The sequence below is a fragment of the Mytilus trossulus genome, chromosome 6, assembly GCF_036588685.1.
Source record: "Mytilus trossulus isolate FHL-02 chromosome 6, PNRI_Mtr1.1.1.hap1, whole genome shotgun sequence".
NCBI classification, from domain to species: Eukaryota; Metazoa; Mollusca; class Bivalvia; order Mytilida; family Mytilidae; genus Mytilus; species Mytilus trossulus.
Window position 1 is genome coordinate 18,289,583 of NC_086378.1, and position 24,936 is coordinate 18,314,518.

General features: G+C 30.1%; 2 protein-coding genes across 3 annotated transcripts in view; one reads left to right on the forward strand and one right to left on the reverse strand.

The window, feature by feature from the left end:
* The first annotated feature begins 244 nt into the window (after positions 1 to 244).
* LOC134723241 (endonuclease/exonuclease/phosphatase family domain-containing protein 1-like) lies at positions 245 to 7,840 on the forward strand. Its single transcript, XM_063586863.1, has 8 exons — positions 245 to 836; positions 1,870 to 1,921; positions 3,121 to 3,228; positions 3,647 to 3,775; positions 5,563 to 5,698; positions 6,141 to 6,194; positions 6,763 to 6,903; positions 7,445 to 7,840. The coding sequence occupies exons 1-8, from the start codon at positions 484 to 486 to the stop codon at positions 7,621 to 7,623; spliced, it is 1,152 nt and encodes a 383-aa protein (XP_063442933.1). The 5' UTR covers positions 245 to 483; the 3' UTR covers positions 7,624 to 7,840.
* A 6,153-nt stretch (positions 7,841 to 13,993) lies between these two features.
* The window catches only part of LOC134720891 (sodium/hydrogen exchanger 8-like), a 67,049-nt gene continuing 56,106 nt past the window's right edge, over positions 13,994 to 24,936 (reverse strand). Inside the window, exons 9-16 of one of the 2 annotated variants that reach the window (XM_063583445.1) lie at positions 23,316 to 23,421; positions 22,505 to 22,621; positions 20,515 to 20,600; positions 19,658 to 19,769; positions 18,332 to 18,483; positions 17,652 to 17,729; positions 16,853 to 16,996; positions 13,994 to 16,204 (exon numbers count right to left, since the gene is read on the reverse strand). In XM_063583445.1, coding sequence (XP_063439515.1) covers positions 16,058 to 16,204; positions 16,853 to 16,996; positions 17,652 to 17,729; positions 18,332 to 18,483; positions 19,658 to 19,769; positions 20,515 to 20,600; positions 22,505 to 22,621; positions 23,316 to 23,421 — 942 coding nt within the window. In that variant the 3' untranslated portion in view covers positions 13,994 to 16,057. The remainder of the gene's footprint in view (positions 16,205 to 16,852; positions 16,997 to 17,651; positions 17,730 to 18,331; positions 18,484 to 19,657; positions 19,770 to 20,514; positions 20,601 to 22,504; positions 22,622 to 23,315; positions 23,422 to 24,936) is intronic. The other variant, XM_063583443.1, reaches the window with a different exon arrangement.

Below are 24,936 nucleotides of genomic sequence, written 5' to 3' on the forward strand. Positions count from 1 at the left end.
TTAGGAGAGATAATCAGTGATGTATTTCAACAAATATCTTTCCATCACTTCAAGCCTACACAAATTTAAAAACATATTAAATCAAAGTTAACAATAATTTATGTAAAAACGTTTTTACTGGATCGATTTTTTGTGTACAACAAAGTGAAACCACTATAAGCGTAATAATTGTAATTTAAATATTTAAATGTTCCACTCTGATACCTTAGGTTGATCTACCTCATAAAATGAAGTAGTTATGTGAACTTGAAAGTTAATGATTTCCTTTGATGAACCCGGACAGTAAGACTTTACTTTTATTATCAATTTTAAGCACATTTCTTTCGTCGTACAAACATTATAATACAAGATGTTAACAGTGTTAGATGCAATGCGGATTTATTGATTACCAGTGTATTTAATACTTGTACAACAGACTTAACTTGGATAATGACTTTATTTTGTAAATATATCTATTAGTTAACCTTGTTTATACTGTTAGCAATGGGGATACTAAATAGCTGTCTATCCTCTGAAAATGAAGATTATGAACATGTAGAGAGGGTCATTACAAGTGAAAATAGGAACACACATGCACCCTTACCTTACGAATTTGTAGAGAGCGGATGTACAGAAAAACACGTGTCTGAATCCACGGAAAATATATTAAAGTTATTAGAACCAATTATTAACATAATTAAATCATCTTCTCGACCAAAAGTGACACCATTCAAGTTTAGACATGGACGAAAAGGCGTGGTACGGATAGCAAGTTGGAATGTAGAAAGATTCGATGAAGAAAAGGCTGATAATCCAGGAGTTAAAGAAGTTGTTTGTATGACAATTCTAGAAAATGGGTAAGTTTCGTGAAAAAAAACAACATTGTTCAATAGTTGACATGTAGCTGAAGTTACACATTGATGTGCGTCGAAAAAATAAAAGGAGAAAAGATTAAAAAATAAACAAAAAATCGAAAAGGGACAAACCATACTTTGACGTACAATTAAGACGCCCTTGGTAGATCCGTAGATAAGGGGGTACTAGTTTTCTTTACAAATAGTACCGATTTTAATGAGATGCAAATTAGAATGAAATAAACAAAATCGAATGTAAGAAATGGGGAACAACAGTCCTCAAAACAGAGGACACCGATTTTGTGAATTATCTTTCACTATAATGCCGGATATCTAAAGGTAAAAGAAACATAGAATACGCGATATATAGCTAACAGATGATAAAAACAACATTGCTGAGAGTTCTTAGTGTGTAGCTTATAAGTGTGCAGGAAAACTATCACAATTTTTGCGTATTGAATTTTCCTCGGAGTTCAGTATTTTTGTGATTGTACTTTTTTCAATAAAGCTGACATAGGAAACAAATACTTTAAGTGAAATTTGTCTTTATTAAAAATATGTACATTGTATGTCAAGTAATAATGTGACATGAATAATATGTTTTATCTTTATTCGGAAATAAGCTATTCATGAAATTCTTTTTATTAACTTCAATCGAGTTGTAGTATATGCGAACTGCTAAGTCACAAAACTTCGCATTGTACAAAGGTATAGTAGTATATATTCTGCGAAAAAAGTTCAAGGATACGACAAAGGTGAAAATGAAGATAACAATATTTCACCATAAGATACACATATTTAACTAAGTCAATCAAAAGATTCAAGCTATTTTTGTGACAAAAATATAAATATTCCTAAAGCTAAAACAATTTCAACCGAAACAATGCATTTGCTCATTTCCCAGGTTTATATATAACAAACTTCAGGAACCAGTTCCTTTCAAAGAACCAATAAACGTAAGAGAATGGTGTTACAAAACCTGAGAGTGGCCAAAAAAAAGAATAAGAATAAAAAGGATATTATATATAAATTTCAGATTTAGTTTAATTGCATTTCAAGAGCTTGCTGATGTAAAGGCCCTGGAAAAGGTATTTATCATTTGATTGTACATTGTAAATATTTGACATCTTGTTTGTCTGTGCAATGGAATTGTGTCGTTGTTTCTTTTTCTTTCATAATTTTGTTTTTAAATTGGAAATCACACGGCTTGATCAACTTTCCATTATTTCAATGCTGTTTAGAAATGGTATGTAACTCTGGTAGAGTTCTGTTCATGTATATGCTGAGGGGGATAGGACCTTTAACGGGACTCCGGGATCGGGTGTTCTAAACTCGGGATTTCGGGATTGACCCTTTCGGGATCCGGAAATTCTTGTTTTCGTATTTCGGGACGTCGGGATTTACTTTATTTAAATTCGGGACCTCGAGATTTCGAGTTTTTAAGCCCGGGATTTCGGGATCAGGATCCCTCCTATCCACCCTCTATGCTGTTTTCTCTCCAAAAGGCTATAGTTGTTAAGACATGCAAATCTTTAGACTCTGTCCAAAAATATTCATTTCAAACTGTCCATATATGCGGTTGCACGTTTTGTTCTTATCAGAACACACAAGAAGTCAGCTAAGAAATGCAGGCTTAACTAGCTTAAGTAAAATGAATAGTTATCATTAAATGATCTGTGCGTTCTTATGATTTTCGAAAATAAACAGACACTGTTATGGCTAAATAAAGGCAACAGTAGTTTACCGCTGTTCAAAACTCATAAATCCATGGACAAAAAACAAAATCGGGGTAACAAACCAAAACCGAGCGAAACGCATTAAATATAAGAGGAGAACAACGACACAACACCGAAACGCAACACACACAGAAACTGACCAATCATCAGACAAAACACCCCGCGAATGACAATGGCTAAAATAGGAAATGACCTATAGACAAACAATAGAAAACCAAAGACTGAGCAAAAGTCTTACTCAAGCAAAAAATAGGGTGATCTCAAGTGGTTCGGCTGGGTAAGCAGATCCTACTCCTCGTGTGGCACCCGCCGTGTTTCGCGTGTTATTGATAACCAAATAATAGGTTCAACTTGGAAGGTTAGATTCAGGAAAACAGGTAAATTATTGTGACAATGATTTTTTTTTCATAATAGTTTATATTGTATAACTACTTTAAAAAAAAATATGATTAAAACAATAAAGAAAAAAGAAACTACTAGAGTTTAAATGATATGGATTTAAGCAATTATTTGTACCATTTTACACATGCAAATTTTATGTTTGATTGTAGATTTGTGAAGAACTGAATAACCCATCTTTGTCCTGTACAAAAGATTGGACAGGACACCGTGGCGAGTGGCAGTATGTCGTATCAGATGCTACTGGGAGGATGTACCGAGTATGTCACCTCTAATTTTCTGTAGAAATAGCAATAACAAGTGTTTCGTTTTTCATTCATAGTTACAAAACAGTGATTTCAGCCTTCTGCAATTCAAATTCTTTGAATTTATTTTTTAGGTTTCGTTTAGGTATGAAACATAAAGTGTACAGCTTGACTATTTATCATGAATCGGCAAATCTAGGATAAGAATTAATATAAACTAGTCAGTACTGCTGATGATGGTATCTAGGATGTAACGCTAACACTTTGGTACAGGAAACAATAAAATGAAGATACACTTTTAAATACACAATCACATATCCTCAGTCAAGGTCAAAGCATGATCAGCTAGAATTGAAAAATATAAAAAAAAAAGGTTTTGCTAGTTCTTTTTATTGTTTTGTTTATTTTATGATTAATTATTAACTTGTTTTAGAGTATGGAGTACAATGGCTTTTTATACGACACCGCAAGGGGGATAACATTAAATCATTCAGCGTTGCTGGAAAAACCAAATAACTCACCTAAACCATTTACTAGGTCACCATTTATAGGAACTTTTAAGGTAAGTTTAATCTACTTCAACTTTAATAACAGCAATATTAATAACAAATATTTAATACATTTTTGAATCAACTTCCTACACTTCAATTAGTATGTTTTCTTGATAAATTCCGTTCTACTCAAGGTATTCAGATAGGGCAATAGTACATAAATAAGGTTATGGGAATTACCTAAGATATTGGATAGTATTTAAATACAGAATAGAAATGGGAAGTGTTTAAAAGAAACGACAACCCGATCAAACAGCAACAAACAGCAGAAGGCTAACAATGAGTCTGTAATACAGCAAGAAAATCCCGCACACAAAGGCGTATTTCAGCTGGTCCTAAACAAAAAGGTGTACTAGTTCAGTGGTAATGAACGCCATCTTAAACTTCAAAGCCTATAAATGAACTAAAACAAAAAAGCATGCTAGACTTACAAAGGCTCCTGGATTGGGACACGTGCAAAATGCGGCGGGGTTTATGAACAATCGTTGTGATATATCAACGCTCCCCCTATACATCAAGCTAATGTAGGAAAAACAAACACACAGTATAACGAACAAATAAACTCAGTCCAATGTCAGAATAGGTAACAAGAGAAACAAATCAAAATGAAAATAACACATAAATTAACAAAACACTACCAGCTGTTACTGACATGCCAACTCCAGACCTCAATTAAACTGATTGAAATATTATGTCTCCATCATATATATATATATATATATATATATGTGTGTGTAAATGTAAGTATACAACAAACCACATCAACCACCAATTCCGCTTAGAAATAAAAGGTACACACAAAACTTGTTTACAACAAACAACACTAGTTCCTGAGTGCAGGAACAGAATGCAGTGGAACTGCACTTGCCTTCATCTTTGCCTGTATAAACATATTTTATTTCGTAGAAGTAAAAGAAAGGTAGAAAATACCATCGTATTGTTCAAACACATAAGTCGAATACGACTAATAATGAAAATCGAACAAAGCAAAACATATAGGAACTTCTAGACTGTCACTGATCAACATGAACCTCATAGAAAGCAGGGGAGGATGTCAAATTCGATCATCAGAAGAGAAATAAAAACCTGCTTCAATTGTGGCACCAGATGTTTTACTTGCGTATATACGGTAATAAGTATATATAATTCAATATACTTACATTTGAGGAAAAAAAGCACGGGATTTTAAACAATAAATGTCGTTATCTGTGAAACAGATACATGTTTTCCATAACGGTCATCAAACTCGTGATGTTGTTCGGAAAAAGTTGGAAGAGATGACAACAAAATCAACATTTGAAATCCATGGTATTATAGTTTTCTGAAGTAGCAGCTTACTGTCAATGAAAGCATTATCGGAAATGCAAGCTCTGAAATATTTATCACCTCGTGGAACATATCCATGTTGCTACATAGAAATTGAACTTTTACAATTGGGAAGCTTTATCATCTCTTTTGTCATAAAGTTAGTAATCAATTGACCTTCATCGTCAAATTCTAGATATAAGTCAAGATATGAGGCAGGCTTAAGAGTATCTTTTGCATTTTTATTTTAAGTTCGATTAGAAAGTGTGTTCAACATAGTTGTAATAAAAATAATTGTAGTTTCATAAGAGTACCATTGACCTTTACTTTCCTCGATCATGACTTGAAATAAATGCGTCAAACAACGCCGCTTTGTTACTACTATTAACGGTTACTTATTATCGGCATTCAGAAATATGTGTCTTTTTGCTATCTTTGAACATAATGTTTTAATAAACATCGGATGAAAATACATATAATAAACGTTTTGCAGATTAAGAAATTTGATTGTATAATTGGGAGTGTACATCTTAAAGCTACGGGTCTAGATAATGAAGATTTGGAAAGGCTTCAGAAAGAGATAGATAAAGTACCTGAAGTGATAGATGCCATAGAACAACAATACCCAGGTAATCAAATACGTTAGTTTCACTGCAGTAAGCCAGATCAAAAGAGTATATGGATTAAACCTGGTTTTAAAGCTAACTACACCTCTCACCTGTATGACATTGGCGTCAAATTTCTTTATATTGACAACGATGCCTGAACAAAACAAACAGACACCATAGATCAAATTGTACAGGACCAAACGGCATGAATGAAATAAATTGAATAGTATTAGAATGGAAAATAAATTTCCAAATCTACATTAGATCATTATGCTACTTTATACAACATGTAATGTAACCAAAAAGTGTTTTTATATATCAGTTATTTACTGATCAGTTAACACAATTTTGTTACCTTCTATACCATTTTAAGACCTTCTAAAACCATTTTCTCAGGTATTATTATGTTAAACGATCTTAATACCATTAGCCTTCATACAACAGTAATTTAATATAATTTCAGGAGAAGAAGATATCATTATATTAGGAGACTTCAATTTAGATCCAAAAGAAGAAGGTATTATAACAGAATAAGCTATACACATGTTATTCAAGTAAAATCATATCATATTTCAATCTTATAAGAGCAATTTAAAAAGGTATTGTTATGTTACCACACTATTTAAGTGAAACTCGAAAAATTGACCTAGCAAACTCTGTGATTTGACCCATACAGATATAAAGGCTTGTGAATAAGGCCCGTTATAAATTATTCCTGATGAAATTTCAAATGAAAGTAAAAGTAAAAAGACTCGTTAGCATACAAATGAATTTACAATGCTTTCAAATACTAGTAGCTAATTAAGTTGTCACTTGCATCAGGTACGTATGACTTTCTTGGATGTTCCTATGATTCCCTCATTCAAACTCCTTTAATCAAAACAGTCTGAGTAAAGCATTAAGATGGCTCATTGACTAATAGTTTACAATAGTATAAAATATATGCATAAATGTGTGCTTTCTATAGACAAAATGTTATGAAAAATAACTTCATATCTAAGTCAACGCATGAAAAACTAAAATTAATGATTTCATCCAGTTGGAAACAATCTGACCTAATATGAAATTACTTATTTTTTTGGCAGATTTTGATATTATGAGAGAGAAAGGATATAGTAATTGTGTTCCAATTGGTGTTTTTACGAACGTCAGCAATAGCAACCCTGAAGGTAGCAAGATTTATGATCATATATGGATAAGTAGCAGAACACATAAGTCATTTTCAGGTATGGAATACTTGCAATTATCTTTTATATTTCAAACTTGTGAGTATTGTCTGGCATTACAAAACCTATAAATGAGACAATAAATACAACCATCATATTATCACTACGTTCGTAAATTTTCGTAATCTTTCGCGGATCGAAATTTCTATGCAAAAGGGTAACAATTAAACTTCCAATTAAATACTGCATTTGAGGAATGCTTATTCAGATCTGCTTCATTTTCAATACCAAGTCAAGCAAACACTGTTACACATACGTATACACGATCTTAAAAGAACTATAGAACTACAATCGAGTGCACTTTATTTTGACGATAAAAAAAAATGGAAATACACGATGACAGTAAGAGCAAATGCTGGAAAAAATCAAAACCTCTTCTTATCAAAAGATATAAACAGAACTGATGGCTGTCAGAAGAATTCACATTTTAGTTTCAGTAGAAATTATTAAATATTTAAAATGTACATGGTCTATTAAATATATATACTCAGTAAAACTTGTTTGTATCCTTTGTGAAATAAATTTATATTTCTGTTTCAAGGTAATTCAGGTGTTATAAGAGAAAATCTTACTAGTCCATTGATACCTAACGGATGGTCGTGGGGAGGTGTTGTCAGTGACCATTGCCCAATTTGGACAGAGCTATACACAGGGAAAGACTACGACTCAGCAGATCTGAGAATTGTTCCAGATACAAGCTTTACGCTTACTGGTCGATAAAACGATGTGTATCAAATTTCAAATTACATCAAACGTTGAAGATAATTGCTGTCTACAGAAATCGTTCACGCACTATCTGCTTGAGTTATCGTATTTTAAAATAACCCCTGAAATGACTCATGATGCGTACATCTATCGGATGGGGCATATGTTAGTACCAACAAGATGTTAATGTAAACTTTTTGGAAGAACAACTGAATTAAATATAGGCACTGGCTACGGTTACATGGAAATGTAACAATAATAAAAATATTATTGTTACATTGGAGACTAATTGCCGGAATACAAAGTTGGGCGAGGAACCGATTTATTACGAATGTAACAATAATTACTGAGGCTACGGTTACATTACGTTATTGTTACATGAAAACATCAATGTACGCTAGATTCATGAAACTTAAATCTTCTATAGTTGCATTGCTTAATTCTTTCATATGTACTAAACAATACTTGTAATACTGATAAATAATAAATATTGTTATTCAACAAATGGTGTTTTACTTGAATAGTTTTACGTATTTATTGTTTTGATTTTCTTAAAGATACTACTCAAGCTTATGAGTGTCAAAGGCGAAAAATATAGTTCAATTGTTTCCTTTTTAAAGTATTTAACTGCACACCTACTCTTATTACCGTCATTATAATTTAAACCAATTTTGTTTAAGGTGACAAAAATAAAACCTAAGTTACGTTTTAAACGAAACTGAAACAATATCGGCAATACATGAATTTCATACTGCTATACAACTTGACGCAAATTGATACATCAAAAGCAAAGTTTGGAAATTGTAAATTAAATCATGACTAAGAACTTTTGTATGTACGCGTATCCGTGGAGGACGGAATTTCGTTCATCAAAAATATGTCGGACTTTACAAACCACTTACTGGATGTGTAGAAATTGTCATTGTTAATAAAAAAAAAATACAGTAAATAAATTGTGTTTAATAAATGTATGTATTGTAAATATAAAATAAATGTCTTCAATTTTTACTATTTCGTACATATTACTTATATATAGTTCTAAGTAACTGTGTAAATTTACATTATGGGATCATGATAATCAATTGTTTTAGATGGGTTCAAATGAACTGCTGATGCATTCAAGCTAGAAAATTCTAGCTAAATTTAGCGAAAATTACATAGTGTTTTATTAACAAATTTTGGTAAAAAAAGGGCAATATTTTTTTGTTTTTCTGTGATGACATATTTGTTTGCTTTTATAATGATTGAGATTAGAACACATTGTTAACTGCCTTACAAGTGAAAGGTTTAGCAAGCTATATAACCTGTTTCAATCCGCCATTTTCTACATAAGAAAACCAAGTCAGAAGTATGAGTTGTTATCAATTCTTTTTATGTGTTTGAGCTTTTGATTTTGTCATTTGATTAGGCTTTTGAGATGTTTTTAATTTTTCCTGGGAGTTTAGTATTTTTGTAATTTTACTTTTACATGATCTTCTTACTATTAGACAAAATAAGCTCAGAACAAACTGTATACAAAGAAATATACATCGATCCAAATGTAATAGATTATTATCAAATATATTGTACATTTTACCCAATATTTATATAAAAAAAGATTTGGTTAAAGTAATTGGTTGACTAGAAGAATTATAAGCAAACTGCTTCATTTCAAATACCATTTGAGACAAATTGTAGGTAAAAATGCAAATAGCTAGTCTTCAAATTCAATTTCAAAGTTATTGTTTGACACAATTTGGTATGGAATCTACATTCAAAGTGGGTCTACATCTACTCATGGAAAATCCAACATGAAGTTTTCACTTATAACAAAATCTCTTCAAATATTTAGTTCACATGTATTTACTGTAGGCATTCTGTAAGAAAAGATAAGTATCTTTGATAATAGATGATCAGAATATCAATATGCCTCTTCCACATGTTTGAAGATTCCTGAAAGAGAACTTTTAAGATAAAAAAAAATCCACTATATCATATTACAGTGCTACCTTCTTGATTATAGGATTTGAACAAAAATGAAGCAACAATACACTATACACCTTATTGCTTTTTTCTGCCATTATTGGACATCACAAAGGTTCCCTGTAAAATATTGACTTCATAATAGAAAATATCTGATGCCCCACTGAAATAGTGATTGTTGTATGATGTCAAAAGTTCAAGCGGCACAGATTCTTGGGTCAAATAGCCCTAATTTCCAAATAGCAAAAAGGTATACATCTATATCAATGATGTATGTTCTCATTTGACTAAATGGTCTTTAAGGTGATGTTTATGTATGATATTACCTCCAAGACGTTAATCATGACAAAATCTTAAATAATCAATATGGATAAAAATTCTGTGTAAAATAATTTTATTCAAAGATATCACATATTTTGCATTACTTTCATACAATATTGATACAATAAACAGCTTTACTGAAATAATAGTATGAAATATATATTTGCCCCAAATTTCCATTGGAAATAAATAAAGAGACAATTCATTTTGATTTTATTATAATGAAGTATTTTGTTGGATAAATAAAAAAAGAGTGTCAGCTTTCAAAAAACAACTAAAACACAACTGAAATAAGTTTTTCAAAAACATAAAACAGGATAATTAAAACAAATATTCTATTAGCAAATTATAAAACTTTTCAACAGTTGAGATCAACTCAATTGAATCAACTCAAATTACAAATTTTCAAGCTTCAACTGACCCCTAAAAAAGCATTAATTATCTGTACATTGAAATTTTGACAATTCAAGTTTGTCATTTGAGCCTTAAAAGCTTTAATCTGAGAAAATTAATCTCTCCCTTGAATACTATTAACCATTAATAACTAAACAAGACGTTTTACTAATAGAAGTACTAATTATCTGTTTCTTAAATTTTATGATAATGTAGATTGACATGTTTTTAAGGGTTGACGAAAAATTGTATTCTATTAGATACTTAAATTTTGGGTATGAACAAATTTTTTAGGCAACCAATTAGGAAATTTATATTATGGTGAGAATGGAAGAAAATAAACTGGTCATAGATACCAGGATTAAAATTTTATATGTGGGCCTAATGTATGTCTCGTCTACAAAAGACTCATTGTTGATGATCTTATCAAGACAAGTTTAAAAGGTCAAATAAAATAAGAAGTTGAAGAGAATTGAGGACCAAAAATCACTAAAAGATTTGCCAAATTAGTATACAGAATAACCCATTATACCCATCTTATATCACCCAAGAATCAATAAGTTACAGACTACCACTTTTCTTTACATTCTGATAACATGGTTACAGCAAAATGCACACACACACAAAATGCCCATATTCACAAAAAGTGATGAATTATAAATAAATAGCACAGACTTATACATCAATAAATAGTCTCTTAAATATTAACACTTGCATTCAATTTTACATGTATTTCTACTTTATTAATACAGATCTTCAAAGGAAACATCAGTTTAAAGATTACCCACAGAAAAACCAACAGAGAAAGTAGCATTGTACACCTAGTAATTCAATAGACAACTTTCGAGTTCGATGCATTTCCGTAAAAACTCTGGTTTTAGTGAACGTCATTTGTGTGTTAAAGGGCATCGTCACTTCATTTCCAATGTTGAGCGAGTGGTTGGAAAACTATAATACTATATTGTACACATTATTCGGCAAATTGAATTCTCAATATTGAAAATCAGCACGGCTGTCATTAGGGAATTATCATTAAGTACCTACTAAATAACTATTATTTCTAGTTTATCCTGCACAATGACCATCATTAAGACACTTGATGAACATAAATAGTGCAGGGATACAGGCGACCCCCTCTATCTGGTAAATGACGTCATAAAGGTGCGTATAATTGACGAGTTTTTTCCAGTGACGGATGAACTCAAAAAGTGGTCTATTGATATCTATTAGGGATATATACTACTAACATTGATAATAACAGCATATTCCTCAAGTCAATATTTTTTTATCTAGATATACAATTCATTCAAATATGAGAACAAGAGGCTCTCAAGAGCCTGAATCGCTCACCTGAATTTTTTTGGTTTAATCTCATATCAATGATTATTTTGGCTTTTCAATTTATTTAAATGTTCTTTGAATCGTCCTATTTTCTTCAAAAGCAAAAAAAAAAATCATTTTCTCCTATGTTCTATTTTAGCCATAGGAGCTGTGTTTCTTGACATACAAGGAAATGAAATATAAAATTTATACTAGATACTCTGAAACTCTAAAACTCATTTAGCCTAAGTTTGGCTGAAATTGATACAGCAGTTTCAAAGGAGAAGATTTTTTAAAGTAAGTCAACATGATGAACAAATTGTGAAAAAAGTCTTTAAAGGGCAATAACTCCTGAAGAGGTCAATTGACAATTTTGGTCAAATTGACTTATTTGTAGATCTTACTTTGCTTAACATTTTTGCTATTAACAGTTTATCTGTATTTATAATAATATTCAAGATAATGACCAAAAACTGCAAAATTTCCTTAAAATTACCAATTAAGTGGCAGCAACCCAACAATGGTTTGTTTGATTCATCTGAAAATTTCAGGGCTGATAGATCTTGACCTAATGAACATTTTTACCCCATGCCAGATTTGCTCTAAATGCTTTCGTTTTTGAGATATAAGCCAAAAACTCCATTTGACCCCTATGTTCTATTTTAAGTAACGGCGGCCATATTTTTTGACGGATCAAAAATCGAAGCACACACTTTGTGCAGGATAATCTAAGGAACAATCATGCTAAGTTTCATCCAAATCCATTCAGCAGTTTCAGAGGAGAAGATTTTTTAAAGTTAGCAAATATGATGAACAAATTGTAAAAAATTGTCATTAAAGGACAATAACCCCTTAAGGGGTCAATTGACAATTTTGGTCATATTAACTTATTTGTAGATCTTACTTTGCTGATCATTTTTGCTGTTTACAGTTTATCTATATCTATAATAATATTCAAGATAATGACCAAAAACTGCAAAATTTCCTTAAAATTACCAACTAAGTGGCAGCAACCCAACAATGGTTTGTTTGATTCATCTGAAAATTTCAGGGCTGATAGATCTTGACCTAATGAACATTTTTACCCCCTGTCAGATTTGCTCTAAATGCTTTCGTTTTTGAGATATAAGCCAAAAACTGAATTTGACCCCTAAGTTCTATTTTAAGTAACGGCGGCCATGTTTTTTGACGGATCAAAAATCGAAGCACACACTTTGTGCAGGATACTCTAAGGAACAATCATGCTAAGTTTCATTCAAATCCATTCAGTAGTTTCAGAGGAGAAGATGTTTGAAAAATTGTTAACGACGACAGACGACGACGACGACGGACGCCAAGTGATGAGAAAAGCTCACATGGCCTTTCTGGCCAGGTGAGCTAATAATATGAATGATCCACTTTCTTGTTTTTTGTATGAAACTGTTTAAAAAAAGAAACCAAAGATTTTGTGAATAAGATTAATCTGGCTTATGTTTTACATGAATGATTGTAAGGAGAGAGTAGAAATGTTAAAAGCTTAAGGGGGCTCCTGGGTATAAATGAATTTTTTTTTCTAATATAGGATTTCGCTATATTTTTTCATAAATGAACTTTATCATATACTTAAAAGAAAAATGAAATAAAAAAATGGGGTCACCGTTCATTTAAGCTAAAATCTGCCTCTGGAAGAAGCATACATTTTTGTTAATGTCCTTTTTTTCTGTTGAACTAATAGGCGAAAAAGAGGAAATATCGAAATAAAAAAATAACCTAATATAAGAAATCGCTTAAATTTTACAATTATTTAGTTTATGTACAGCTTATTTGAAAACAATAATAAAAAATATAGGTCACCGATGAGTTAAAAAAGATATTTCAAATTTAAGGTTAAAAAATGGCATTTTTGCACCAAAGGGAGATAATTTTTCAATTTTTAAAGTCATCTTGGCCAAACCAAATCATTTTTTGGGGTTGTTTTTTGTACCATATCATAAAGTAACAACTAACAGTGTAATAAATAAAATTTGTAATGAAAAAATAAAGGTTTAATTTTTTGCTAAAATTTTTGTACCCACGAGCCACCTTAAAAGTATTAGAGAAATAATAATAATTTTAAATGTTTTGACCAGTATGTATTAAAACTGATGATTGTCATTGATAGAAAATATGACTATTGAATGAAACAAAGAAGGAACAGGCTATTGATTTAAAAAAAACCAGCTGATAAATCTTCAAACAGAAAATTACAAAATGCAAATTTTAAAACAGATAAATATAAAAGTCATTTTCATAACCATATCTTAAAGAAACTATCATGCAATATATTTAAAATACGTAATAATATCTTTGAAATTTTTAATCTTCTTTATAAATGGGCAATTTTCTAAATGAAATGGTGTTCCATAAAGTTCAAAGTTTAGGTAAAAAATCATAATTAAATTCATTGCTGACTGGATTCATGTAAATATTATTAACATATCCCCCTTCAAATATTACTTTTAATTTACAAAAATTAAGTATAGTATTAATAAATGCATCAATATTGTTTTAGTACAACTATGTAACTAAAATATATACTTCAATCACAAACATGAAATGGTCCCAAAACATTTATACAATAAAAACACACAAAATGGTAGAATAAAACTTACGCACAAACTGATACAATAACAATAACACAAAAAGGATCAATATAATTTCTTAATTATAACTATGGAATAACATTACATGCATACACAAGAAAAATTTTGAGATATGTAAGAAAGTATTATGACTAGATATTATAGATTATATACACTATAGAATACTTATTTAACAAGGAAGTTTATTGATCCCTTTTTCATCTATAAAGATGAAGAAAATGAGAATAAGAACAGGCATTTGTTACCAAATAAAAATAAGTTATTCAGATTTTGTTGTAAAAAGAAAGTGCAAAAAATGGGCGTTTTAAAAACATTTCAGTTATTAATCATCTGCTATGCCTTTCACATTATATTTGTATTTCCCATTATATTTGTATGTGAAATTTGTAATTCTTCAGATGGGTTTTGACTTTTTTTACTTCCATACAAACTAAACTATATGTGTGTGTGAAATGATCCAAAAAAATAAAATATATAAAAAAAAATTGTCTTGTAACACAGGTGGTCTTTTATTTAATGTTTTCAGCTAAAACACAGCAGTTAATTGGTGTGATTTCTTACAAGGTAGAATTCTGTCTAATTAGTCAGGATAAAGTTTTATATGAATCTACAATTCTACTGGAACCAGTGTTCAAATCTGTAGCATCAAAAACATTATAACAATAAAGAAATAATAACATAAATAAATTAAAAAAAGGATTTGGAGAAACAATTAACAACATTTTGTGTCATGGACATAAGAGTATATATCACAAACCTTCAATAGATACCTCAACAAAAACACATATAAATAGTTATTAAACTATAATCAATATACCTTGTACTAATATCATAAGTAATGTGTATGCTAACATCCATACAAATAGTAGCAAATGAGATGAACGTTTGTTTTGTAAGATTTTTTTTTAAGAAATGATAAAATCGGATTATAAAAAAATTTCTGTAATAGTTGGCCATCTTGAAAAAAATACTGTTTATTTATCTGCTATTTAGAGGACTTCTTATTGATACTACTTAAATTATTCTAAGAAAGGCTATTGGTCCAAGGACAAAGTTATCATCCTTTGGTTTTTGTTGTCTACGAATATAGTCCCTAGTGTAAACAGTGTATAACTTGCATGTTTTATTTGATACACTTCCCAATTTATTTCTTGATATCAAATGCATGAAATATCAAGTAGGGGGATGTTATTCCATGTCAAAAAAATTTGGGTGCTGAATCTTTATGTTAAGTGGTGAATTGGTCCAGTTCTAAAAGGTCAAATTTTATCAAATCTGAAGCTGTCAAACTGACTTTTACACCCCATTCATTGATGATCCACACTCATTTCGATTTTAGAATATATGTTATTTCTTAGCCAAATCTTATGAATTATAATGAAGTTTTGTTACCATTTTTATCATCAATTTTTTTTCCCTGAATTGTCAATATCTGAGAACCAATTATACCTTATATGGTCTATAAATATGAAATATAAGATTTAACAACAACAGAAAACTCAAATATCTAAACACTGTCTACAGGTTCTACTATTTTGATTTATCAATTATTTTTTTAATAATTCAAGGCATAAAAAATGTTCCAAGTCACAACCAATTATTAAAGATGAATGAATTTAAAAAGTAATACTCAAAACTTTACATACAAAATGAACATGTCTATAAAAGATGGTAAAAGTACACAGTACATCACATTTTTAACATTTTGAAAAAAAATCAGTGGCATCTTTATCAATGATAAACATAAATATTCTTCATGAAAATACGATAAATTCAATAAATACTACAATGACTGAATAAATACAAGTTTCTTTTGAGCAATTTACTGCTGATCAGTTATTAGTCACTTCATTGTCAATGAGGCTAGTCTCCACTTCATCTTCAGATTCTGAGTCAGACATTGTAGGAGCTACTTTCTTCACATCTTTAAACCACTGATTTGTCAGATAGTTCATCTGTGTTTGTCCTTCTCTTACTTCCTGTTACAAAAACAACAAAACAAACATGATAAAATGTAAAGTTTACTAGTATTCATTCCTCATATTAGTTTTTATTAACACAGGGAAATCTCTTTTAAAAACACTTATTGTTTTTAAGTATTCTATAGAAAATTTAACTTCTCTGCAACTACTAGTTTATTCCCACATTTTAATGAATGAATTAAATAAAACAAGAAACTTCCTTAAAATATAATAACTGTATCTCTTGAACTTTAACCCAATATTGGATGGAGAGACTGACCAGATAAAAATAATGCCCCTCTACTTTGGTAGGCAAAGAATACAAAATTCATTCAAATACATTTTTCAAGTCCATGAACCATAACTCTGCACAACATTATCCTATATATTATATAGCTTTCTTCTATATCCAAAAATAGTTTGGTCAGACATTGCTTTAAACTATTTTTATCATTCAAAATTGTATTCATTCTTATGACCATCCAAAGTATTACCAATATTTTCCCAATATACATTTGACCATTTCTATCTATTGTAAAGTTTTACACTTTTCTGGTCTCACTAGAGACAGGTTTGCTTTTACCAATAATAATAACATCAAATAGTGTGCATTACACTTGCAATAGATATTTGAATAACATAAATAATAATATTGTGTGTACAAACCTGTTTAGTAAATCTTCTTGTAAAGAATGGCACAAGATATTTAGCATCAAACTTTAGAAAGCCTTTTTGGTTTGGTTTTAAATAATGGATTTCATATTCCTCTTCTGTTAACTCTGATAAATGGTCAGTATCTACTGTTTCTCCCTGTCAAAGAAATTAAGATTCAAATATGTTTAACACTGCCACATGCTGTAGATGCCTGTTAAAGTCAAGAGCCTAAAATTCAGTGGTTTTTGTTTGTTGCTGTATATCATTTTTGTTTTATGCATTTATTGTAATGTTCATAAATCAGTCTGTTGATTTTACTGTTTGAATTGTTAGACATTTGTCATATTGAGGTCTTTATAGTTTCTATGAGGTTTGGTTTTGATCATTGTTGAAGGCTGAACCATGACCTACAGTAGCTTACTCCTATATCATTTGTTTTGGTGTAGAGTTCTTTCATTAGAAGTAATACCACATCCCATCTTCGTACCTTAATTTTACATGAAAAAACACACAGGTTACTTCTTAAAAATCAAAGTGAACAAAAATGAAGCACATTTTTTTGACAATTAAATGGAAAAAAATTGATACAGCTAAATCAAATGAGTGTGAAGAAAGATCTAAATAAATCTACACATTTTTATTTTGAAACTAAATATTAGCTTTATAACGAAATTTGGTAAAAAAAACCCAAGGAAATATTAGAACTTTCACAAAATAACATATAACAAAATTCCTTTTAGTAATTAATACATAATTCAAATATGCTATATTAGCATATTTATAATAAAGTAAATATTTTTGTTGTCCTCACCATTTCTTTAGTTTTACTGAGAGAAACTTCTTTGCCAGATTTCTTTTTTTTCTTTGTTTTTGCTGTGGCATCTAAAAGCTGCAAAATTAATAATATTTCAATATCATCTTTTGTTTCAGATATATTTCATCATAATACACATTCTTCTGAAACTATAAAAATACACATTATAATACAATGTACAATTAATTCTGTATAAACTGAACACCACTACAAAATGCAACATGGTAAATTTCCTCATAGTTTTAGCTCAACTAGATGTATGTGCATCTTCAACAATAGTCACTTTTAACATTGAAAGTATATTTTGACTGTATTCCAAAAATTTGCTCAAATTCTGATATGTTTAACTATTTGTCGATCTTGTTTTGCTAACTATTTTTGCTATTTGTAGTTTTCATTATCCGTCCAAGGGAAAATCTGTCAATATAAACTGTGGTAAATGTTGACTTATTATTTCAGATATCTTGATATTTTTGTAGATCTGGTCTTGCTGATAATTTTTGCATCTTAAAAGTTTTTAAGATAATAGCATAGGTAAAAACAAAAAACAAAAAATTGGTAAAAATTGTCGTTTCAAACATAAATTTCTTTAAAACATTGTTATACATTTCATGTTTTAAAATATTTTAGTTTAAATTTATTTTCATGTTTTTATGAGGAGTATAATTATAACATACCTTCATTAAAGGCATTGTAGCTCCACCAAGAAACATAGTGGTAAATAAAACTATGATTAAAGTGGTTGTCACTAAAATGTATCTTTTCTCTTTATCTTCCTTAGAAAATTCTAAATGTAAACATAAGGCAAATGCAACAGCACCTCGTAAACCTGGAAAAAGAGATGTTCATTTCAGTATTATAATATCTAAATCAACTATTCCAATTCCCTCAAGAGCCTGAATAGCTCACCTTCTTAAAATATGCCATTTTGATATTCCTTTTTACCTTTTGGTAATTGAAATCTGTTATGTTTGTTTATCTGTAAATCTGATTTAGTGGCAATTTTTGCTGAATCATTAAAAGATACAAATGCATTTTATTTCTGGTCACTCTTAGCTGTTCCAAAGTTGCTAAAAGGCTTTGACAACAAGAATGCACACATTGTATGGCTAGGCATACCCACCATTGCATTTTGAAGTTTCAGAAAAGTGCACACATGCTACATCTCATTGGCCGAGTTGCTGATCAAATATGAAGTCATTCAGTTTCCATAGTAATTTCTGAGTGTGACAACAAATTTTGTTGAAAAAAAAGATTGAAGTGAACAAATAATGGAAAGTACAAACAGACAGACTGATAAGATGTTTGCAATATAAACACCACTCATAGAGCAGAGGTAAAATAATCTAAAGAGCTTTACCTTACAGAAAAAACAAGAACAGAATGTTGAACATGAGTTCAATAATATGCCAATGCCACCTAGGGGCTGGGGCATACAAAATCATATAAATAAAGGCAACAGTAGTATACCGCTGTTTGAAATTCATAAAATCGATAGAAACAAAAACATTAGAGTTACAAACTAAAACTGAGAGAACGCATCAAATATAAGAAAACTACAACACAACATTTAATTGTAACACACACAGAAACCAACTATAATATTAGAGCGAATCGATGCATGTAATAAATCAATAAGCTCAGAACTAGAGATTTGTTAGAACCTAAGTTTTGAAGGTTTTTTTTTTTTTAATTTTAATCTCAATCAATGTCTTACAATTGTTTGCCTAATGTCCATGTCATATATGTCATACATTTTCAAAACAATCTAAAACGAAAAGAAATAATGGTACTTTAAAAATGACCGAAAGTTTAAGAAAGAGATTGATAATTTTAAACTCCAAAAATAAAATATTACAAAGCGGCATCGAGCAAATATATATCCCTGTACTGAAGATACAAAAACATGACATTTAATTAGTAAAACTAAGGAAATGGTGAGGAGATAAAAAATGTTTACGATATTATGAATATGCTCCTATGTCATATTTAAATTAACTTACCACTAAACCACATTATAAATTGATTTTTACGAGTAATCTTATGTTCTCTGAAGAAATTAGCTAGAAATGTTAATGGAAATATGTTGAAAGCTCTTCCTATTAGAACAAGTGCCTGAAAAGAACAAAAAGTAAAATATAAAAACTTCCATTTTTGAAGTTGAAATACATATAATCAAATCAACACTTTTTTATATGGAATACACCATTATAACTAACAAAGACTTATTTCAGATAATCACCCTTATATAGTAAATGTTGGGTCAAATTAACACATCTAATATGATAAAGATGCCCTTGATCTTATGGTATGTGGTCGAGTTCTAAACTCATCAATTACCATTGGCCGATTATCTCCCTTCAATATTTTTATACACATAAATTATATCAGAGGGAAAAAGTTAATCAAATCTTCTTAATAATCAATCAAATTAAAGAATTAATTTCTTTTCTATAAATATCAAAACACTGTTTATCAAATGGCAAAGTTTAATTGATTTTCAAAGCCTTTTAAGTTTCTGTATACAATAAGCATTACCGTAGTTTATATCAACTGCTTCTGATAGAAAACCACTTATCAAGATGAATATCAAAACATTTGTTAACTAATTTCTGGGTTGAAAAATTTTATATGAAAGTCTGATACTTTTTACGTATTTTTAAAGAATTGAAATGACATCAGAACCCTATAGCTATACAAAACAGACAAAAAATTATCATTTATTTTGTATTTGAATGTTCCAAAATCAATCAGTTTCATACATATACATGTACATGTTTTTTGGTGTTTCATATTGCTGGGTAGCTGTCTAATAAATGTACATTTGAAATCTGCTTTCATTAATGTCAATACTACTTACAATACCCCATATGACTAGAGCTGGCTTGACTATCAAACCATTAAAACTAAATATGGCTAATCCAAGATAGGCAAATACACAGGTTTCTGAAAGAAGAAAAAAACAATATTCAAATTGTAAAGATAGGTAATTTCATATACGTAAAAAAATCCCAAAACACTTTGGAAAATTTATGTTATGTTTAATCATGTTTACCTCTGTCTAAATTTTTATTAAATATCGTCATATGGTATAAAATACAACAACTTTGGCCTCATATTCATATAATAATGTGTATTAGATATCAACAAGTTATTTCATACAAACAATTTGACTTTATGCTCATATAAAACAGTAACTCATTCTGTAATTTTTCTTTCATTAATACTTTTAAAATCATAAAATAATTGCTTACTACAAACATATTCACACGGATTTATTTTAGCTTTACCAAGCTAAGCAAGAGTTGTGTCCCTGAGATTGTTGAACTTCCAGTGTTTGTTTGAGTCGAACTACATGTATCTCGAAATATTTCTCTGGTCCAACTGACGTCGACAAAACGTGAGTCAACTGTAGTTCTAAATGTCATCTGTCTAGTGATCTGTGTGACTGGTGATGTTTGTGTATTTAAGTATGTCTGTGTGTATTGTTCACTTACCTGCTATAAATGAAATAGTTCTAAATGTCATCTGTCTAGTGATCTATGTGACTGGTGATGTATGTGTATTTAAGTGTGTCTGTGTGTATTTTTCACTTACCTGCTATAAATGAAATAGTTCAAAATGGCATCTGTGTAGTGATCTGTGTGCTGTGATGTATGTGTATTTAAGTGTGTCTGTGTGTATTGTTCACTTACCTGCTATAAATGAAATAGTTCTAAATGTCATCTGTGTAGTGATCTGTGTGCTGTGATGTATGTGTATTTAGGTTGCACTTTGTAATACAGCTGTTTTTGTAAACACGTCTCTTTTGGGGAGAAATTGAATATTCATAGAAAATTAATTTTGTTTACATACTGGTTCCCAGTTATGCTATCTGTGTTCCATATTGCAGAGACAGAACTTGGGAATGTTACCAGTAAATAAACACGTGCATATTGTTTACATTGAAGTCTGTGGTAACCTTTCATTCGAGGTAGGGGTAGTTAAGAAAATTAGTGTAAGTTTAAACTCTGAGAAGTTCAGGGCAAATAAACATTGAAAATATGCCACACAGCCCTATATTTTGACCTTTATAAAAAAATAGTGGTGCAAATGAATTTACAAATCAAGTATAAGATTTTTTTAAAAACTTCATAGTAAAAGTGGTACAGTTTTAGCCGTAAAGGAGTTCCTATGGGAAATTGCATTGTCAATATTTACAGAAATGCAACCTTTAAGTGTGTCTGGGTGTATTTTTCACTTACCTGCTATCAATTAAATAGTTCAAAATGGTATCTGTGTAGTGATCTGTGTGCTGTGATGTATGTGTATATGATTTTAGTGTGTCTGTGTGTATTGTTCACTTACCTGCTATAAATGAAATAGTTCTAAATGTCATCTGTCTAGTGATCTGTGTGACTGGTGATGTATGTGTATTTAAATGTGTCTGTGTGTATTGTTCACTTAGCTGCTATAAATAAAATAGTTCTAAATGTCATCTGTGTAGTGATCTGTGTGACTGGTGATGTATGTGTATTTAAGTGTGTCTGGGTGTATTTTTCACTTACCTGCTATCAATTAAATAGTTCAAAATGGTATCTGTGTAGTGATCTGTGTGCTGTGATGTATGTGTATATGATTTTAGTGTGTCTGTGTGTATTGTTCACTTACCTGCTATAAATGAAATAGTTCTAAATGTCATCTGTCTAGTGATCTGTGTGACTGGTGATGTATGTGTATTTAAATGTGTCTGTGTGTATTGTTCACTTAGCTGCTATAAATAAAATAGTTCTAAATGTCATCTGTGTAGTGATCTGTGTGACTGGTGATGTATGTGTATTTAAGTGTGTCTGTGTGTATTTTTTACTTACCTGCTATAAATGATATAGTTCTAAATGTCATCTGTGTAGTGATCTGTGTGACTGGTGATAGATTTGAATGAGTGTAATGAGACATCACAATACCACAAAATAAAATGGCCATGATACCTGAAAATAAACCAATAGAATATAAATAATAAAATAAAGGAAAATTCAAATATGCCATATAACACTAATTCTGGAAATATATGTAGCAATCTGCTCAGGAACAATCATATGCTTTATAGCTTTCTTTTCAGTGTGAGCCAGGGCTCTGTGTAGCGGACATAATGGTTTACTTTTACATATTGTAACTGGGATGGAGAGTTGTCACATGAACACTCATACCACATCTTCTTATCTCTAAAAACTATAATCATTGTCTGTGAAAAATATATTCTACCTTTATACATCTTTAAAATCACAAATTCAATTTTGAAAGAGAATAAAGTCAATGCCATTTCAAGTGATCATGCATCATGTGCATGTGTACTAAAATATTTTTTTTCACAAGGGCCAAAATTAGTCCAACATTCAGTAATAAGAAAACTTTATAAATCATGTATTGAACTGTCATACTACAAATAAAAGGGAACCTATAACTCACTCTTCAATTATTTCAAGGAAAAACAGAATTTGAGTGGTTTTTGCTTTTGTTAGTGTAATTTTTTTAATTTTTGTTTGTGTATTTTGACTGATGTTATATCCTTTTTTTTTGACTTGTCAAAGGCAAATATTTAATGAACATTTGGGACAGTTTCAAGAAACTGAACAATAAACGTGTATAAATACATTTAAAGATCCTATAAATGTTATATTTTACCTGATAAATGTAATCCCTCTGCTAACCCATATGGGAGATATGAAAATGTGAGCATTAAACCAAACTCTAATGAAGGTGTTTTTCTCAGATCAAAATGTTTCAATAACTGAAAAAGAACAAAATATACTTTGCTAAGTAAGTATAACCTATAGGCACTGCTACATGTAGCAAGTTAACCTTCCCGTTAAGTAAAGTCCATGATTTGCTGTGGGAAACTCCCAAATAATCAATTTAAAGGACAACAAAACGTTCACAGTAGCATATTGCATAGTAAAGTTTCTGAGAAAGTTTCTCTCAAATGAAATTAAAGAAGTGGATTCAAAAGGTTGTGTACTGATATGACAAGGTCAAAGCCATGTGACAGTAAACACAAGGTCAATGCCATGGGACAGGCAACACCAATATCATTTAGACAACAAATGACAGTGGAGGAGGAAAAGAAATTTATGTATATGTTTGGTTCTTTCTTAAATGACTGCTAGGTATGTTACCTTTATCATTTAGTGTCAAATAAAAAAAGATTGTAAGTATAAATCATGGTCCAGTACATTTTGCAATTTATATATAGGGGGAGGGGGAGATCTCCTAAACATGTTTAACCCCGCCACATTTTTGTGCCTGTCCCAAGTCAGGTGCCTCTGGCCTTTGATAGTCTTGTTTTATTTTAATTTTAGTTTCTTGTGTACAATTTGGAAATTAGTATGGCGTTCATTATCACTAAACTAGTATATATTTTTGTTTAGGGGCCAGCTGAAGGACACCTTTGTGTGCCAAAATTTCTCGCTACATTGAAGACCTGTTGGTGACCTTCTGCTGTTGTTTTTTCTATGGTCGGGTTGTTGTCTCTATGACACATTCCCCATTTCCATACTCAATTTTATTATGGACTGTAAAATTTACTAGAAGTTTGTATATCCATGACTTATATCTAATTAACTGTTATTCTATTGATTAACTGTATCAGAATCAGTATCAGGTAAAAAAAAGTGTTTAATGATAACAAAAGACACTTGTTTGTCAATTTGTACACCTAATTAATGCAATTTCAGTATCCACCATAATAAAAACCACCAACATTTTTAGTATACTTTGTTGCCCCTAAATCATAAAACTTTCATATTGAGTATTTTTTTTTTCATTTCATAACCTTTAGTCCATGTTTTATAACATTTTTTTTATGTTATTGGTGTCTAAATATTTTAATTCCAGACTGTTTCTAAATATTAAGTACCAAAAAAATGTCCAATAAAACAGTTAATCACGTAAATAAAAACAAATTGTTTTCAAAATTAATAATAACATTTTTTATTCCTCATAAAAAAGCTTTTATCAAAGTCTATACAATGTCATAAAGGTTTTGACAAAGTTGTTTTTTAAAAAAAAACTTTTACCACAGACTGAACCTAAACAATAAAATCTACAAAGTAAACAAAGAAATGTAGGATTTCTTTGTATAGAGTCTGCAACAAAAGGTTGCACACACGGCAATCAAAATAAGTTGCAGAACTATATCATGTCGCTAATATCTAAATATTGTTAGACTAAAACTAATTTAGGTAGATTTAATTTAATTTTTTACTTATAATAAAATGTCAAACAAACTTGCTAATATAATGATTTC

Bases quoted from the DNA above. Each gene is read 5' to 3' on its own strand.
- LOC134723241 (XM_063586863.1), top strand. From the start codon at position 484: ATGGGGATACTAAATAGCTGTCTATCCTCTGAAAATGAAGATTATGAA. The intron at 837-1,869 runs GTAAGTTTCGTG...TATAAATTTCAG, and splicing joins ATGACAATTCTAGAAAATGG to ATTTAGTTTAATTGCATTTC. The intron at 6,904-7,444 runs GTATGGAATACT...TTCTGTTTCAAG, and splicing joins AACACATAAGTCATTTTCAG to GTAATTCAGGTGTTATAAGA.